At 44.6% G+C, this 19,294-nt stretch overlaps 1 protein-coding gene across 10 annotated transcripts in view; it reads right to left on the bottom strand.

Annotated features, from left to right (window-relative positions):
• The window catches only part of Vwf (von Willebrand factor), a 138,444-nt gene that overhangs the window by 45,601 nt on the left and 73,549 nt on the right, over positions 1-19,294 (bottom strand). For all 10 annotated transcript variants that reach the window (XM_087214183.1, XM_087214185.1, XM_087214181.1 and 7 more), the window contains 4 exons: positions 7,532-7,752; positions 6,189-6,381; positions 5,658-5,999; positions 3,116-3,315 (listed from right to left, as the gene is read on the bottom strand). In XM_087214183.1, coding sequence (XP_087070309.1) covers positions 3,116-3,315; positions 5,658-5,999; positions 6,189-6,381; positions 7,532-7,752 — 956 coding nt within the window. The remainder of the gene's footprint in view (positions 1-3,115; positions 3,316-5,657; positions 6,000-6,188; positions 6,382-7,531; positions 7,753-19,294) is intronic.

Below are 19,294 nucleotides of genomic sequence, written 5' to 3'. Positions count from 1 at the left end.
ACTTGCCTAGCATGTCTCAGGCCCTGGGTTCCATCCCCAGAACCACAAAAAAAAACAAAAAACAAAACAACTTGCCAGCTATTTTGAGAGTGTGCAGTTCCCTGGCAGCTGCCCCAAAGCAGGCATCCCGCCTCCCTCTCCGGGGCTTTTCTTCCTCCCAGGAAGCCTTCGTGGGCCCAGCAGCCGGGGAAGCCCAGGACAGCGCCAACTACAGCGCGCAGGCCCCGCTCAGCCGGGCCGGGCCAGGCCGTTGGAGGGGCAGCCGGCAGAGGGCGCTCCTGCCCGGCCCAGGCTGCCGCAGGCAGACCCGTCTCCCGCCAGCTTCCAGGTGGGGGCGCTGGGAGCAGGTAGGGGCAGCTGCGTGTCCCCGCTTATTAAACCACAGCGCCCACGAGGGGGCCGTGGAGAACATGGGAGGAAAACCGGCCCAAGGGGGAAACCAGGAGCCATCACCCGGAACGGGCAGAGGGTCAGAAGGAAGGGCAAAGCCCGGCAGGTCCAGCAAGGACAGCAGGGCAGGCCCGATCCTCGGCACCCCACGTGCCCCACGCGCCTCCGCGGATAGAGCGCGGCCGGCAGCCCTGGGTCCCTTCCGCGCCCGCCCGTGGGAGCTCTCACGTCGTCAGAGTGCTCTCTGAGGTAAACGAGAGCTATGGAAACTGGTAAATATTTTGCCCCTCCAAAGGAAGGTCAATAGATTTATACCCTGGTTTATTTCCCTGAAGGAAGATCTTTCTAGGCTTTATTTTAAAAGTTTAAAAATGCATTTAATGGAAATGTTCTTTTATATCAGATTTTTGTTCTGTCTGTGCTTTGAAAGGAGAAGCTGAAAATGCAGGTGGCTGGATAAAATATTTGTTTTCAACCATTCAAACTATGTTTTCTGAATAACTAAAACTGGCTGTGCTCTCTACCAAGTTTTTTATTAATTTCAGGTTACTTGATTTTTTTAACACATTTATAGACTGTCTCAGCATCCAAAGTATTGTGCTACTTGGACAGATTCCTTGTACAACTTGAATGCCTATTCTAATGTGCTGGACTGAAGGTGAGGAGAGCGGCAAAAGGAGAAAAAGAGTCAAAGAGGAGCCGGGAGGGCATTGGAGACTCGAAGACACTAAGGTAAAATTCACAAGCTTCCTGCTTGCTGGATGCTACAGACACCTGACATCCTTCAGCCAGAAGCACTTTGCAAACAAGCTCACGTCACCTCACAGAATGCCAAGAAACAGGGCAGAGGCCATTCCTGCCTTGCTCTGAAAGCAAGCACTTCATGGCCAGAGGCAAAATCTGCCTGGATTACCCTGGGTGCCAGTACCATGTGTAAACCCCACGCAGCATGCAAGCCCTGCAGGGGCCAGGAGCTATACAGATCAGGGAGAGGAAAGTGGGGCTCCAGCCCTTACTTGGGGAACATTATGGTACAGGCAATTATTTAATTTGGTAGCTTGAAATATGCATGGAGTACGGCTGGGCGTCCCTCCTGGCCCAGCCATTCCACAGTGTGAACAAGTGGGGTCACCAGGGTGACTCCCAGCGGCTACAGCAGAGCAGATGCGACCCACCAGCAGTTTCTGGAGCTCACAAAACATCCTGCTCACTTGGAGTTTCGATCATGGCTCCCCTGAGGTCACTGGCAGGGCCAGGACACTTGGCTGAGCTGGGGCTGTGAGCAGCAATCCCAGCCTCGTCACCTGGTGCCATCTGTGCTTCCGTCTTCCCTCCTCGAGAGGTGTGACACGCAGTGCTTGGGGAGGAGCAAAGAAAGAGATCTTTACAATGGCTCACAATGTCAGGCGCAGAATAATGGAGTGCCTGGAGTGATCATTTTCATCACTCTGTTCTCTGGGTTGGTCAGCTAGCCTTACCACAAGTTTTCCCAGTTGTAATTAAATACAAGAGTAAACCACCTGGCCTGTCCACTAAGTGACAAAGGTCCCCGTGGTGACACTGGAAATGCCAAGTCTTGAGTGCAGCTCACAGTCATGGAACATTCTCCTTTCTAGAAGCCAAAGAGGCTCCTACATCTGCCATGCTCGGTGGTGTCACTGGCAGGGAGAAGCATGGAGAGATTTGCACATAAAAACACAGGGCTCGGGCTGGGGATTTACCTCAGTGGTTCCGCCACCTGCCTTGTAAGCGCAAGGGCCCGAGTTCAATCCCTGATACCAAAAAAAAAAACCACACAGGGCTCTAGATGGCGAGACAGGCATGGATCAGTGCAGGAGAGAGAAGACTGCCGCTGCAGACATGCTGTGGGAGTCGGATAAATACCCTTTCGGAGTGTCCCATTAACTCTGAAAAAGCTTAAAGTATTGATGGCCCAGTGAACCCCCGACAGATTCACCCAAAGAAGATGCAGCGCAGGGCAATGGTGTATACTAGAAAGAGCAAGATCCTCGGGGTCAGGGAGAACTTCAAATTCTCAGTCCGACTTCCAACTCCATCTCTTACAAACTGTGTCCATGGGCAGGTTACTGAGCTCTTTGAGCCTTAGTTCCTCATAGAGGTTTTGTGAGTAATGTAGCGTATCCTAGTGTATTCTATAGAATTCTAGCCCAAAGGAATCACACACACATACACACACACACACACACTGTGGTCAAATAAAAGAAGTAAATAGCAGAAGTAACAACATTCTTCTTAAATATTTGCAACGTGCACTAGTACAGTGAAAGAACTAAAACATGGTGCAATGAAGGAATTGGCTCAACTCTGTGTAGCTAGTGTCCTTTAAACCTGCTCAGCCACAAGTCGCTTTTGCAAAAGACATCTTTGAAAAACAGGGAGAAAATGAATAGATAGTGGCTGGCGTAATCAGGAGCCACAATATATCTCAGTAGTGGCAGGGACCACCACATGATGCACTATTTCCCTTTACTGCCTGTATTATTCTATGTACATAAATATGATAATAAAAAATAGCAATAATGTGACTGTAACACTTCAGTGTTTGGTCCCACAGCTAACGTGACAGACCCGGGATTTCACCCAAGATCTATGGACTCCAAAGCCACTGTGCAATACTAGCTCCTCGCCCCCAGTGGTCCCCTGAAGCATCAACCCTGCAGGAGCTGGGAGAGGCTGAGCTGGGGGTGAGAGGCAGGACTCCTACTTGGTGCCGGGCTTTGTCCTCCCCAACACACTCCGTGCAGGCCTCCTCAGGAACACAGCTGCCTTCCAACAGGGCATGGTGTGGGGGGCAGAAGCAGCCTTCAGAGGGACGCTCCCCGCAAGAGGTGGTGTTGCCATCACACTGCCGGGGACAGCCGCGCTCACAGTGGTTGTACACCAGGGACAGCGGGCAGGACATTGCTGTGGAGAGAAGAGGAGAACTGTCGGTGCCCTGCACTGGCCAGAGGGAAATGGAGGCATGACTGACACAAGTTGGTGGATTGTGGGACAGACCTGTCAGGGTAGAGATAACCAGCTTTGCAGCATCCTTCTCCCCATCTTGCACAGGAATGGACCCTCAGCTGAGCGCACAGCCCCAGATAAAGGCCACATTTCCCAACCCCTTTGACAGCTAGGCATGGTCACATAACTGAGTTCTGGCCAATGAACTGCGAGAGGAGCGTAATATCCTTTGACAGCCTCCTTTGTCCCCTCTTCCTCCTTCCCCAGCTGCTGGCTGGAATATGCATGTGATATCTAGAGGTCTGTCTTAAACCATGAGGAAAAGGACTACATCCAAGTGAGGTCAGAATCAGCTAGACCACCTCCCTCTGGTCATCTGCCCTGTGGAGAATTGTGGTCATCAAGAGTTACATGTGCCTGTGTGTTGTTATCAAGTTGTTATGTTCCTCACTTTGGAACACAGATGTATTTGACGCTTGACAATCATCTTAAAATTTAGTATTTAAGAATCTACAGTGAGAGCCGGGGATTTAGCTCAGTGGTTCCGCCGCCTGCCTCACAAGTGGAAGGACCCAAGTTTGATCCCTAGTACCAAACAAACAAACAAACAGAATCCACAGCGAGGAAGACTTGCCTCGGCAGAGAGGCTACAAAGGGACTCCCATTTGGACCCTACTTGGCAACTTCCTCATGTGTTGATGGTGGTAAAGAAAGTTTCCAAGGGTTTGGGGCACAGGGGATCTTCTCTGTGTGCACAGAAAAGAGCCAGGATGTACACAGGAAATTGTGGGGCGGGGGGGGCGGGGGGGAGGCGGGCAGAAAGGTGCCGTCAGTAGCTCAGGGCTGACATGTGCCCTGTGGTCTTCAGGCAGGTTGAAGGAGAGAGCAGCACCCACTGGACTCACAGAATCAGAGCGCACAGGAACCCAGGGGCACTTCGTGCAATGCACTGTGTAGAATCGCAGGGCAGAAGGACCAGGAGAGCAGCCAGTCTCCACCAACTGGGCTGAGAGGAGGATGCCCAAGTCCTCCAGCCTTGGGTTAGAGCTGCTGAAACTCTGTGATAAGGAACTGGAGGCTCCAGCACATTTGTATGTACCCATGCCCCTCCAAAAAGTCAGCAATTAGCTGGGCAGGTGGCACACACCTTTAATCTCCACACACTAGGAAGCTGAGGCAGGAGGGCACAAGTTCAAGCCCACCCTGAACTACTGAGCAAGACCCTGTCTACAAATACAAATTTTTATTAAAACTTTAAAAACATGGGTGGCCTGGGAATGTAGCTCAGTGTGAAGGCCCTGGGTTCAATCCTCAGTACCACAAAAAAAGTCAGCAATTATGTTTGCTATAGAATGAGGCTGCTCAAGGTCTTGTCACTCCAGCTCCTTTGAAGCCAGGACCCGAATGTGACTCAGTTTGATATTCCCCACATTTTAAATAATAAATAAGCATCACCTCTCAGTTAAAATGCCTACTTTAAGGGAGCAATATCGACACTAGCAATCCTGAGGTATTTATAACTGAGCAGTGTAATGATTTAGATCTAAACTGTCCCCAAAGTCTCGAGTGTTCAGAGGTGGGGATTTGGAAGGTGAGGGGATCATAGGGGTGCTGTGCTCATCAATGGATTAATCCCCTGGTGAGATCAGAGCTGAATGTGCTATTAGGAGGGGCGCCCAGTCCAAAGAAGTGAGTCATTGTGGGTGTGACCTGGAAGGGTGTATTGTTCCCAGCTCCTCCATTCTATTTTTACTTCCTAACTGCCTTAGGGTGAGCAGCCTTCCTCCTCCAGGCCCTTCCACCATTCTGTTTCTGCCTTGGAGCCAGCCAACTGTGGACTGAACCCACTGAAACCATGCGCCCATAAACCTGTCCTCTAAATTGTTGGATGTTTTGTTCCACCAATGGGAAAGTGACTAATACAAACAGATTCTTAGTAATCTAATGGCAAAATTCCACTTGCCCTTCAAAATCCTGCCCAGGCACAGCCTACTCTGTGAGCTCTTGCTACAGCTTGGCAGAAAAGCAAATTCGATGTGACTGGTTACACAGCACTTTGCTGATGCCCATATGCCTAATGCATTAAATTTACATTTGTATAGATATGGGTTGTGCTTTGGTTTACATAGAAATATGTTCAAAGTATTTATATATCTACCATCATATTTGGTCCTAACAGGAATTGTAAGTTATAGGAATATAGGGGTTTTAATCTTCCATTAGGCAGATAGAGAACTGAGGTTGGGTGAGCCCACAGTTAGTTGCTCTGCGGGACTTTAGGAATAGGTCTGGGGACTTACCACAGAACTCAGCTGTCCTCCAGTCAACACAAACGCCATTGGTCCGACAGAGGTGGGTGTAGGAGGCAATCACCTCACACACTCGCTCCTGCTGACAACCATCCTGCTGGCAGATGGCATAAAATGTGGCCGGGGAAAGAACCTTGTGGCACTCAGAAAACACTGCCGAGAGGAGCACCTGGCAGTGGGAGTTGCCAGAAACAGGACACAGGTCCTCAGGCACTGGCTGGCAGGGCTGCCCTGGCCGCTGCATGGTCCATTCCTGGATGAGTGTTTTCCAGTCTGTGGTGACTGAGCCATTCCTCAGCATGAAGTCATTGGCCCCATTCTCATCACAGATCCCTAGAGACACAAGGCGAGGCTCAGCTGGCAGCCTAGGTGCCAACCACTGATGCCCAAGAGTTGACCCCTCTTCAACCCACCCGGGTTTGTACCTTGCTACTAGGCCCAGAAATATATCACCCAAGATTCCTGAGACTCCACAGCAAGATTTACAAGTGGAGATGGGAAGAGCGGAGAGCGTATTCTTACCACAGAGTCCATACATCTTTGAAGCAAAGGTCTTGGGGCTGAGCTGGAGTTGGAACTCATTGTTTTGTGGTGTGAATGTGAAGATGTGGCCAAGATGGTTGAACCTGACCTCATACATGATGGCGCCATAGACGCTGACTTCCATGTTCCCACCCATGTATGGGACAGGGACAAGTCTCCCATTCACTGCCACCTGTCCAAAGAAGAAAAGGTAGTGCTAGAAATTAAGAGTCCTGGAACTTCACTCTCAGCTTCTTACTGAAGATCTGAGTGTCTGCAAATTCCTCATACTCAACCACCATCTTGGCCACAAACCCTGATGCTTGTCAGCAGTTCTTCCAAAAAGAAAGGGGCTTCACAGAGCTTGACAGGACAAGAGACTGGCAGAAGACTGCACAGTCAGCCACGCACCTGGAGCTTTCGGGGAACCTGGAATCTGTGTGACTCGAAGGGGAAGGGCGACCCCTTCAGGACAGGCTGGGAAAGTTGCCATTTTGCTCGCTTATCATGAAGGATCCCTGGGAGCAACAAACAGGATCCCTTTAGCTCTTCCTGTTTGCGTGTGTGTCTTCCTAGGAACTTTCTTTGGAGGCCCTACCATGTATCATATCAAGCACATTTAAATGTACTCACACCCTGTGATGAATGGAATTTTTGCTGTATGAATTTTAGAAGGGTTTTTTATCACTTTGATTTTAATATTTTGGCTATGAGTTACTCATTCAATATATGACTAGCTATGATTTTTCAGCAATTATTGTTCATATTCAGGAATTCTTGTAAAGTGAGAAAATCTTGCCTACAAGTTGTTTTCACACAATGAAATATTTATGATTTCTAAATGAACAAGTAAAGTTGGCATAATGTAACCTTTTGTAAACATTTAATCAGACATTTATTTATATCACTTTGGCAGTTTCCATTTCAAACTTTGGAGCCATACATTTTGTTGAGGCCCTAAATATTTTCAAAGGCCCTGATTTAGGGCCTAAATATTTCCCTTTGGAAAGCTCACAGGCTTTAGGCACTGGGCTCATAATGCCTACCAGGGAGCAGCTCTGGTGCCAGCCCCAGTTCTCTACCAATGCCAGAAACTGGCACTAAATTCATAATTTAATGCTATCTAAAATTGACTCGCTCTTCCAAATCTGAGCCCAGAACAACAGGAAATCATGCCAAGACAAGAGAAAAGCAATAAACCCCTGGAAAGAAGGCGGCACTCCACAAACAGGCAAAGGCTGAGTCCCTAAGAGCAGCACCAGCTGAAACCAGCGGCCACCAGCTCCATGTGGCTTCACTGATGTGCTGTGCATGCCAGGGTCCCCACGGGAAGCACCTCTCACCTCCATGTCGCTGTGCAGCTCAACCGAGAGGCCCCCGTGCTTCACTTCAATGGACTTCATACAGACTGGTGTTGACCCAGGGCTGCAAGCACCATTGTGCAGAATCACCTCCAGGTCTTGCTCTTTGTTTTGAAACAAGGCATAGGAACAGCTGCCAGTCAGCCTGAAATTCTGCCCATCAAAGGTCACGATATGCCGAGTGGAGCTGCCCGTGCACACACCTGGATGGGGAACAGCAGGGCGGTTGCAACATTATCCAAAACTCCATCCTGCAGCATGCAGAGGGCAGTGTGACCAGCCTGTACCCAGCCCGGTACAGCGTGGCCTCCAAGGGCTCCTGGGAGTCCTACAGCCTAATCCCTTCCTCATTACAAATTAGGCTTTGAGGTAGAGAGGGCCAAGTAAGTAACACATGGCCATTAAATGTTTTCCTGGAGAACGTTTAGAAGGAAAACTGTTCCATAAAAATGTGGCAAGTTATAGAACCACACTTCCAAAAAATGTGCATATGCAAAGTGAATGATCCACTCCATAGGGATGCTTTGGCCCAGGAAACAAAGCTAAGTTCCAGGGGTGTTATGGCTCATGGAAATCATGAGGAGCTAAGCAAGTTGTGAGCTTATGATCTCATTGTGAAGAAAATGCACCTAACCACACGTGTGTCCATTCAGCGGCCAAGTGACTAATGGTGCAAGAGGCTGTGTGGACTTTATCCCTTAAGAGATTGCACAAGAGAAATATTTCTGGTGCCAAAACAAATGGTTGGGTCTCAGAGCTCCCACATTTGACCCTCATTCATTCACAGGATCAGCAAACCATCAAGATTTCTCTGAAAGTACCATTTGTGAATATTAATCATTGTGTGGCTACATAAGATGATCAGGTAAAATTTCCCACTTTGAAGGTACCACTGCCACCAATAACTCAAAAGCTAATTTTGGACCTCTGTGGAGTTGGAGATGAGCTTCCCAGACAAATTACAATGACATCTACAATGGCAGGAAAACAAAAGCCCAAGAACAAAGCAGCAGGCTCAGCAGGGCAGAGGCCACGCCAGCATCCTTCCCTCCTCGCTAGCCCTGGGGCTCCTCCACCCACACAGAAACTGTCCAGGTAGCACAGCCACTGACAGATAACAGGTATGGATGCACCATTTCTCACCACTGAGTGGCCTCCCCAGAAGTTCTTCCACTCCAAAGCCCCCAGTTCCTTAAGCATTCAGTCATTTCTAAGTGACAGGACTGAATGCTACTGATCTGCTGGCATCTTATTGCACATGACCCCATTTATGGTTGAGTAAGTGTCTCCCAAAGACCATGTGTTGAAAGCTTGGTCCCCAGTCTATGGAGCTACTGAGAGGTGGTGGAACCTTTAAAAGGTGGGGCCTAGTGGGAGGAAATAGGTCATTGGGGGTTTGGCCTTGAGAGGATATTGGGACACTGGCCCTTTCTTCTCTCTTTGCTTCATGGCTGAAAAGAAGCAAACAGCCTCTTCTGCCACATACTCCAGCCATGATATTCTGTTTCACCACAGGCCCAAAAGCAATAGGACCAACCAACTATGGACTTAAATCTGTGAGCCAAAATAAATCTTTCCTCTTTTTAAACTGATTATCTCAGGTATTTTGTTAGAGACATGTGACTAACACTATCCTCAATACTTCAGCTGTTAATATTTTCAAGTTAACGAATGAGTCAGCCCCTACTACCATAAGGATATCATCAACTGTAAGCCAAAGAAATGGTTTTGGCTCACACTTACAAAGCCAATGAAAATGGTTCTGCCCACTATCGGGCCAACTGTGAGCATGGAATGTACACTTCAGACCCACAGAAGCTCAGATGTGAATTCTGCTCTTCCACTCACTTGCCCTTTGACCTTGGATAAATTACCACACTTTAAACCTTCTCCTAGCTCTTCTGTATAATGGGATTGTAACAGCTGCCTTTGGGGACTATTGTGAGAATTACTGATAGTAAAAAATAATTGCCTACCTAGTAGTGCATTACATGCATGTGTACGTTTAATAAACAGGTCTATAAATCTTAAGAATAAACTAAAGCCACAAAGAACATTTAATTGTAGTAATAGAATTTCTACATTTCAAGTGTACTAGAACCTGAGTTTCCTTCATGTCTGTAATAGCAAGTTACCTCCCAACAAACCATCACATTGTGCTCTAGTGTATTGGTCAGTTTTAATGAGCTGCATATATATTAACACATGCCCATGTTCAAGACATGGAAAAAATTAACTGAACCAATTTTAAAATTTATACACAAGAATCACATAATAAAATATTATCACAGAGTAAAGTATACCACTCATAAACATCTCCTGACATTATTTTATCTTATCTCTCCTTTTCCTCAATGTCTTCCTACTCATTATCTTTCTCAATGACAATAGAAATATCTCTGACAGAGTATTCTATCAAAACTTATGGCTGAGTGTCAAAATGTGATGGTTACCAGGCACCAAAAAGAATTGAGAGACCACATTCAAATATCCACAGTCATGTAGGAGCTGGGGTAAAGCTCAGTCTACCTCTCAACTAGCATGCTTGAAGCACTGGGTTCAATCCCCAGCACTGGAAGGAAAAAGAAAGAAAGAGATCCAGAGTACCAAAGACAAGAATGACTTTAGGTCAACATCTCTCCACACATCCTCCAAGCACAACACAGAACAATAAGAACAAATCAAACTGTGGTGCAAAAAGCATGCCTTCTGCTTAACCAGAAAACAGAGAATTACCCAAACTTTAAAATAACTGTAGATAAAACGTGATGAGAAAAAACACTGAAGCCCAGGAAGCAATCACTTATTCTTTACCCACCTTTGTCCTGAGCAAGGGCACACAATTATAAGTCCATGAAAAAGTATAAGGAGAAGAGAAGTAGAGAGGGATCCTAGAATTTCTCTAAAACTGTCATCAAAAAGGTGACTGTTATCCAAGTGTAAAAATGTTTTTAAAGTGACTTCTGGACAGCAAAGGAAACAATGAACAAAGTGAAGAAACAGACTACAGAATGGAAGAAAATCTTTACCAGCTGCTCTCTCACAGAAGATTAATATCTAGAATATATAAACAATCCAAAAAACATAACACCAAAGAAACCAGTCAATAAATGGGCAAATGAATCAAATAGACACTTCTCAAAAGAAGTAAAAATGGCCAATAAGTATATGAAATAATGTTCACCACCTTTAGTGTCAATGGCTAGTATCTAAATGTCCCCCAAAGCCATATATGATCACAGGTTGGGCTTTTTGGAAGTGGATGGATCTAGGGTCTGTGCTGCTGGGATCAAGGGTGTGAGTGCATTCATCCTAAAGACAGGTGGCCTGGGTGAAATATAAGGGACAGAAAGAGCAGTGGTCAGGGCTTGTTGCTTATCGCTTGCTTGTGCCTTGCTGCCTTTTGCTTGCTGTCTGCCATAAGCTGTTTCTCCTCTGCTATGCTTCCCTTCCTTGGAGCCAGCTGACTATGGACTGAGTCCTCTACAACTGTGAGCCAACTGAACCTTTCCTCCTTTAACTGTGAGTGTTGGGTATTTTGTCTCAGCAATGAAAAAAGTAACATAGTTAGCCATTTCAGGAATACAAATCAAAACTACAAAGATTTCCACTCACCCTAGTCAGAATGGCTATCATCAAGAATACAAAAACAGGGCCGGGGATGTAGCTCAGTGGTTTTGCTGCCTGCTTCGCAAGCACAAGGACCTTAGTTTGATCCCTGGTACCAAAAAAAAAAAAAAAGAATACAAAAACAAAAACCAAACAGTAAATGCTGTTGAGAATATAGGAAAGGAATGCCTCTACACTGTTGATGGGAATGTAAATTAATACAGCCACCATAAAAATCAGTACAGAGGTTCCTCAAAAGACTACAAATAGAGATACTATTTGATCCAGCTATAACACTCCTGGATATATTTCCAAAAGAATTAAAAACAGCATATTACAGGGATACTTGCATACCCATATTTATTGCATCACAATTCACAACAGTTAGAGTGGAAACAGTTTCAATGCTCATCAACAGATGAATGGATCAAAATATGACAAATATACACTGTGGAATATTACTCACCCATAAAGAAGAATGGAGTCATGTCATTTGCAGGAAAATGGATGGAACTGGAGATCATCATGTTAAGCAAATAAGCCTGACTCAGAAAGTTAAATATTTTGTTTTCTCTTACATGAAGAATAAAAGAGAAGAGAAGGAAAAAGGAGGAAGAGGATGAGGAGAAGGACAGGAAGAAGTAAGTAGTAGTGGCAGACAAGTAGAAAGCAGATTGTTAAAGAGGGGGAAGGGGTGGGGGTGGAGGAAGGAAGGAGAGAGGGGAGCAGTGGCAGAGGAAATGTGACCCAAGCGTGTTAAACACACAGACCAGGGTAACAATGAGGCCATTCCCCTAAGTACTACTTAAAAAATACGGAGGAAAGCAAGAAGCTAAAAATGAAGAGAGAAAATTAGAACGATTGTAAGTTCAAAGATATAATACATGCAAATTTTATATAATTTAGTAGCTTAGCTTAGCTACTAAATTTATTTTTAACTAAAATAGAGAACTCGGGCCAGGGATTTAGCTCCATGGTTTCGCAGCCTGCCTTGCAAGCACAAGGACCCAAGTTCGATCCCTGGTACCAAAAAAAGAGGAAACTCAGTGAAAAAGTAAATCAAGAATTTTGTATCTAACCAAGTGCTCTCCAAGCATCAAGGCTGTAGAAAAACTATTTTAAATATACAAGAATTTGTGGAATTCTGGGCCCATAAGCCTTTCTTGAAAAATCTACTAGGGAACAAGTTTCTTCCAAGAGATGACCAGGAAATGTTATCCAAATAACTGAAAGTGACCATCTTCATGAAATTACCAATCTAGAACTAAAAGAAGAGTGGGAAATGTGCAAATATTATGGGCTTTGAAAAAGTAGCAATTATAGAACTACAAAATGGAAAGCAAGGAAGAAGGATGAGGAAAGTAAAATAATCATTATTGTATTTTGAACACTAGAATTAACACTGAAAATATAACAACTGTAGCTACCTATGCACCAGCAAACAATGTAAATATCTTCATGAAACAAAAACTACAGGAGATGCAGATTGACACACTAATAATAGGAAAATTTTACACAACCACTCTCAGAGTAGATAAAAATAATCAGGAATATAGAAGATTTAAACAACAAAAATCAGAAAACTGATTCCACCTCACTTCAGAAAGAATGGCTACTATCAAGAAATCAGCCAGGGCCAGGGATTTAGCTCAGTGGTTCCACAGCCTGCCTCGCAAGCACAAGATCCCAAGTTCGATCCCCGGAACCAAAACAAAAAAAGAAATCAACCAATAACAAATGCTGGCAGGGTTGTGGGGAGAAAGGAACCCTTCTCCACTATTGGTGGGAGTGCAGAGTGGTCCAACCACTGTGGTGATCAATATGGAGATACCTCAAAAAACTAGGATTAGAGGTCCCATTTGACCCCGCTATTCCCCTGCTGGGTATCTTCTCAAAAGAATTAAAAGAATCATACCACAGCAATATATGTGCACCCATGTTCACAGCAGCACAGTTAGTATAGCTAAAGCTTGGAAACAGCCCAATTGCCCACCAACTGGAGTCTGGATAAAAAAGATGTGTGTGTGTGTTTTATAAAATGGAGTACTACTCAGCCATAAAGAATGAGAAACCAGCTAAAAGGATGCACATTGAGGCGATACTCTTAAGTGAAATAAATAAGACACACATGTGTAAACACTAAACAGTTTCTCTGGTGTGAGAAACTGAAAGTGTAAATAAAGATCAAAATGTATAATACATAATGTAAAACAGGAAGAAAGGGTCCAAAGGGGAAGGGAAAGTGGCAGGGATAGGGGAAAGGAAAGAAGGGAAAGGAAAAAATATGAGAAAATGAAAAAATGGAAACGAAGTCTTTGTAAATAGGGAAGGGTGGAGGGGGTGAAGGGAGCACAGGGAATGGGGAAAAAATAGGAACTAAGATATATCATGTAAAGGTACAAGTTCCCAATGATGAATGTCATCATATTGTATAACTAAAATGTACCAATAAACTTAATGAATTTAAAAAATTAGAAAACATTAGCTCTAATGGTGGAGAGATATCAAACTCTACCCCCTGATAATACAGAACACACTTTCAAAAACTCAATTACATATTAGATCATAAATAAAATAAGAGTAACTTCCATAAAGTAGAACTATTACAAAACAGCACTCTGAATTCAGTACAATAAAATCAGAAGGGTTTTTTATTTTTAAGAAAGGCCTTCACACTTGGATTTTTTAATATATATTATATAAATCTTGAGGAAAATGGAAACTGTAAACTAATATTACAGAATCTAAAAGAAACCATGATAATGAAGATATTATATATCACACTCACTGGGATGCATTTAAAGTGATTATAGGAAAATTCACAGCACTGAACACTTCTCTCAACAAAAATGAAAGAAAAAGTGAAATTCTCAATTTCAATGGAATGAAAAAGCACACAAATAGTAAGCTCAGAGAAAATTCAAAAAAGAAAATAAGATAAAGGGAGAAAATCATAAAAAATTTAAAAGTAAACAATTAATAAATCAAATTTTTGATTTTTAAAAAACATCCAAAAGATAAACCATGAGTTACTTTGAAGACCTCTGTGCAAAAAATTTCTAACAAGTCTCCACCTCCTAACAGCAAGTCAACTGTAGCCCCCTAATCCAATCACCTCCCACAAGCTCCACCTCTGAGGACACGAGGCTTTCGGGGAACGTTCCACACACAAATACAACACAAACCATGCACTTGATAAGGAGTTGGTATACTGAAAATATAGGAATTCCTACAACTCAATAGCAAAACACACACACACACACACACACACTGATTTGATTTTAGAACAGTTTTTTCAAAACTTGAATAGGTGGGCTGGGGATTTAGCTCAGTGGTTCTGGCGCCTGCCTTGCAAGCACAAGGTCCTGAGTTTGATCCCTGGTACCAGAAAAAAAAGAAAAGAAAAAAAAAAGTTGAATAGGTATCTTCTCCAAAGAGGATACACAAAGAGCCAGCTGGAAAAATATCCAACATTACTAATATCAAGGAAATGCAAATAAAAAATGCAAGGAGGTATAACTTCATACATGTTAGGTTGCCCATTTTTTAAAAAATAGAAATAACAAGTGTTAGAGAGAATGTGGAGAAAGCACATTCCCTTGTGCAGTGTTGATGGGATGTAAAATCATGTAGCCACAATGAAAAACTGTCAGGAGTTTCTCAAAATATTGAAAATAGTATTACCACATAACCCAGCAATTCCACTTCTGGGTATTCATCCAAAAGCATTCAATTCAGGATCTCAGTTAGATATCTTACATTTCCATACTCACCATAGCATTATTCACAATATCCAACAGAGCTGGGCATGTAGCACACACCTATAATCCCAGAGCTCAGGAGGCTGACACAGGAGGACAGCCTCCAGTTCAAGGCCAACCTGAGCTACAGAGACCCTGTCTCAAAATCCCCCCAAAAAATGCAGATAAAAACAACCAACTCAAGCACCAACAGAAAAATAAAGAAATGTGATGTAGACAGATAGATAGATAGATAGGAAGGCAGACAGATAGATAGGGCATAGTTGTTATGGTCGAGATAAAAATGTGTCCCAAAAGCCTCATGCATCTGGAAGGTGACTGGATGGTGGCAGTGCCATTTGCATCTGTGAACCCCGGCTTTAAAGAGCCCAGCAGCTGAGTCTGCTATGAGGAGGGCGTGGTTGGAGGTGGTCGCTGGGAGGGGTGAGCAGGAAAAGTGCACTCTCGTCCTGGCTCCTCCTCCTCTCTCTCCTCCTGGCCGCCATGGGTTGAGCAGCTTTTCCTCCGCCAGGCCCCTCTGCCATCCTGTGTCTGCCTTGAAGCCAGCAGACTGTGGATGAAAACCGTGAGCCAAAACAAGCCTCTCCTCCTTTAGATTGTGCGTGTTGGAGATTTTCTCCAGTGACAGCAAAGTGACTAAGACAATGGCGTATTATTCAGGCTTTAAAAAGAAAATGATTCTTCTTTCATTTGCTACAACATGGATGAACTTTGAGGGCATTGTGCAAAGGAAAATATGTCAGTCATGCAAGACAAAAACTACATGAATCCACTCACACAAAGTCTGTAAAATAGTCAAAGTCACAGAAGCAAAAAGTACAGTGGTGATTTCAAGGCTGCTCAGTGGTACAGCGTTACAGCCATGCAAGGCAAAAATGTTCCAGAGATTTGCTTACACAACAATGTGCAACAGCTACCAGCACTGTGCTACACACATGGGATTTACTGAGAGTAGACCCCCTGTTACACAGTCTACTGCAGTTCTTAAAACGGGAGAAAAGGAGAAGATTGTTCACAAAATAGATATAAAATGGCACTTAAACATATGAAAAGAGGTTTAACCTCACTCACTATTAGAAAACTGAATATCAAGTACACTGAGATACCATTCCCTACCTGAAAAGTAAGAAACTGGCATAGAATAAAAACTATAAAATACACCATCTGCTGGCAAAGCCATGAGGAAACAGACTTTTGTAGGTTGCTAATGGAAAATAAGACTGAGGGGATTCCAGTTTGGCACAGCTGAGCCTTGCCTTTCAGAAGAGAGTCTAGCAGCATCTAACAGACGTGCACACACATCTGCCTTTGAACCCCAAATCGCCCCTCTCAGAATTGACCTCGAAGACACACCTGCGGCGTAGGGAAGGAAGTTCATGTACTCATGGTCACTTCTGAAGCATGGTTTGTAATTGCAAAATATTGGAAACAACTTAAATCTACATGCATGGAAAAGGTAAATAACCATGGCATAAAATAAAGTACTAAGAAGCGCTCTTTGAATTCACCTGGAATGATTCACAGAATGTGATTTGGAGACGGGAAAGGCAGAGCTAGTTTTAATAGAAAGAACTGCAGGAGGGGTGAACCAGACACGCCTGGGATTAGTAATCTCTGGGTTCTGAGTGGGATGGATGAGAAGATGGAGGGAAGAGAACGAGAGGGAGATACTTCTGAGGTGCCTGGAAAGTTCAGACATTTAAACCATCCCCATGCTTTATGTGCTAAAAACAGACAAAGAAGGGGATAAGAAAGCCCCAAATGGAGTACAAACAAAACAAAGTAAGCCAAGGGTAATAACACAACTGCACTGGCAGAGTGGGGTGGGGTGGGGACTAACCTAAGTAACTCTGGAAAATAAAAGTTTACTCCAAGTTTAAAGACAGAATTGTACACAGATAGGGGACTCCAGTTTGTAGATTTGTTTTTCATTAAAGGGTGAGCAATTCTGAAACTAATTTATGTGTGCCCTAGAATAAGTGAACTTATAGTGAACGGTGGCAGCCAAGCTTCCCGCTGAGAAAGGAAGCAATGAAAATAGATCAAAAGAACACAGGAGCCAAACTGAATGGACTCCCAGGAGCCAGGTCTGGGGCAACTGGTGCAAGAAAATAATTAATGCTGGTAATTGACTATACCACACAGATAAAACAAGAATCCATGTGTCCATACCAATACAGTAATTAATTGAACAAATAAACTAATTATAGAGAAGGAAAATTTCTTTCTTTCAATACAGTTCCAACCAAGCAATGTGGAGGAATGCTGGAAATTGAAAATTTCTATTTGGCAAACACCAAGGTAAAAAAAATAAATTTCAGCCAAGAATCATCAGTGGATGCCAAACTTGGTAGGTAAAGGTATATTTTTGTAGTTTTAGACTATGTCTCACATGACAATTATTACATGCAAAGAGGAACATCATGACTTTACAGTGCAGGAGCCCAGGGAGCCCTGCCAACCCCAGTGATCGCACATAGCAGCACCAACAGCGGGCAAGCCGACAGGCGAGTGTGTCTCAGAGGGCAGAGCGTGTCTTCCGTGGGTTCTTGAAAAAATGCATAGCTTGGATTTAAGCCAAGTCGAAGGACATTCTCAAAACTGCTGGCTAGTATTCTTCAAAAGCATCTGCATCATAAAAAGAACAGGCTATGCTGGGGATTTAGCTCGGTGGTTCCAGCGCCTGCCTCACAAGCGCAAGGTCCCAAGTTCGATCCCCGGTACCAAAAAAAAAAGAACAGGCTAAGATACTGTTCCAAATTAAAGAGATCCTGTGATTCTGGACTGACTCCTGGACCCGAAAACAAAGAGCATTAGTAGAAGAGTTGGCAAACCGTAAATAAGATAGTACAGTGGACCCTTGACTTACAAACTCAATCTGTTCCCAAGACCTGGTAGTAACTAAGTCAGTACAGCTGAGATCTGGATATTTACCTGGGCACAAGCTATAGATGGCAAGAGGCAGATGAACCTTCCACTGACCTACTTAACCCAAGCCATTTGTATGTCAGGCCGGTCATAACTTGAGAGCCCACTGTATTCTTACCCATATTAATTTCCAGTTTTGATCATTATACTGTGATTATATAAGATAACAGTCGGGTAAAGGCATGTAAGAAATCCTTGTAGCATTTATACAATTTTATAAGTCTGAGAGTATTCAAACTTTAAATATTTTTAAGTTAAAACTTTTTGTAAATATCTGACATCTGGTTTTATCACCCCTACAGGCCTTCACTCACTCTGGGGTATAGCAGCCTTAAAGGGGTGCTGACAGGTGGACGCTGAAAAGGGATTTATGTGAAGACAGAAGCTTCTGTGTTGTGCAGACCCCGAGAGGGCCAAGCAGGAGCCAGACCTGGTAGCAGGACTCGCTGGAAGCCACTCCAAGGGATAGGACTGTGTTCTGGGAGTGAATGGAAAGCACTGGACCAGTAAGTGGCAACCTACTGAGAAACCTATAGTCAGGGGTGGCCCGGCAGCAAGACTGAGTCCTGCTCTCTGTGAAAGCAGAAGAGTTGCTTGTTTGGTCTCAGTGGTGGGACAGAGGCATAGGATGCTGGGGACCAGACACGAGACCCACAGAAGGAAGTATCGGTAGTGATGCTGTCTAGAGAACTTCCGCCAGAGAGTGGGGAAGACGACGAAAGAGAAAGAGGCTAGGAGAGGTTGAATGCCAGAGGTTTTGTGGGAGAGAAGCAGCAGCCAGCCAAGGTACAGAGACTACTTCCTGAAGCCCGGAGGAACATAGTGAGGGAATTTGGGGGAATTTCAAAGACAGCTGGCAAGAGAAAGCGGCTGCTGTCAGCACGTGCCAGGCCAGAGCGCACACCACTTACACAGCCTCGGAGCCTCCTGCCCCATGTGGGTCTGGGTCTCTCTCCCTGCACTGAGCCATCAGGGAAGCTGGTACTCCCCTTTCCTGGCAGCAAGCAGCCCTACCTGGGCCTGGGGAGGTGTTTTAACTCTAATCAGGTTCAAACTTGATTATTACACGGTAGTGAGCGTTTAGTTAGTAATCAACTTTGTATGCTAACTTAAAGTGACCACTGCTTCCTTCTGAATAAACAGAAACAGCATCCAGGCCAGCAGAGAAACCTGTCCCCCTAAATAAACTCCAGAGAGAGTGAGATATAAAGTGAAGTCTTGATGACATCCCACAATTATAGCTACTCCACTGACATAACGGTTATGAGACCCCCACCGCTGAGTAAGGCTCCTCGCAAGCAGCCACTCCTCCCAACGTGCGGTGGGGGCTCCCACCACCCTGGATAACTTGACTACATCCTCCTCTTACACCTGGCACCCTGATCGCACCTGTCACACCCACCCCATACCGCTGTAGGTGCAGCTGGAGCGCTTGCTGGAGGCTTCT

Source organism: Heterocephalus glaber, unplaced genomic scaffold (assembly GCF_053883595.1).
Source record: "Heterocephalus glaber isolate CG9 unplaced genomic scaffold, H.glaber_assembly_v1.0 deba00001444, whole genome shotgun sequence".
NCBI classification, from domain to species: domain Eukaryota; kingdom Metazoa; phylum Chordata; class Mammalia; order Rodentia; family Bathyergidae; genus Heterocephalus; species Heterocephalus glaber.
This window is presented reverse-complemented; position numbering and strand designations above follow the sequence as displayed.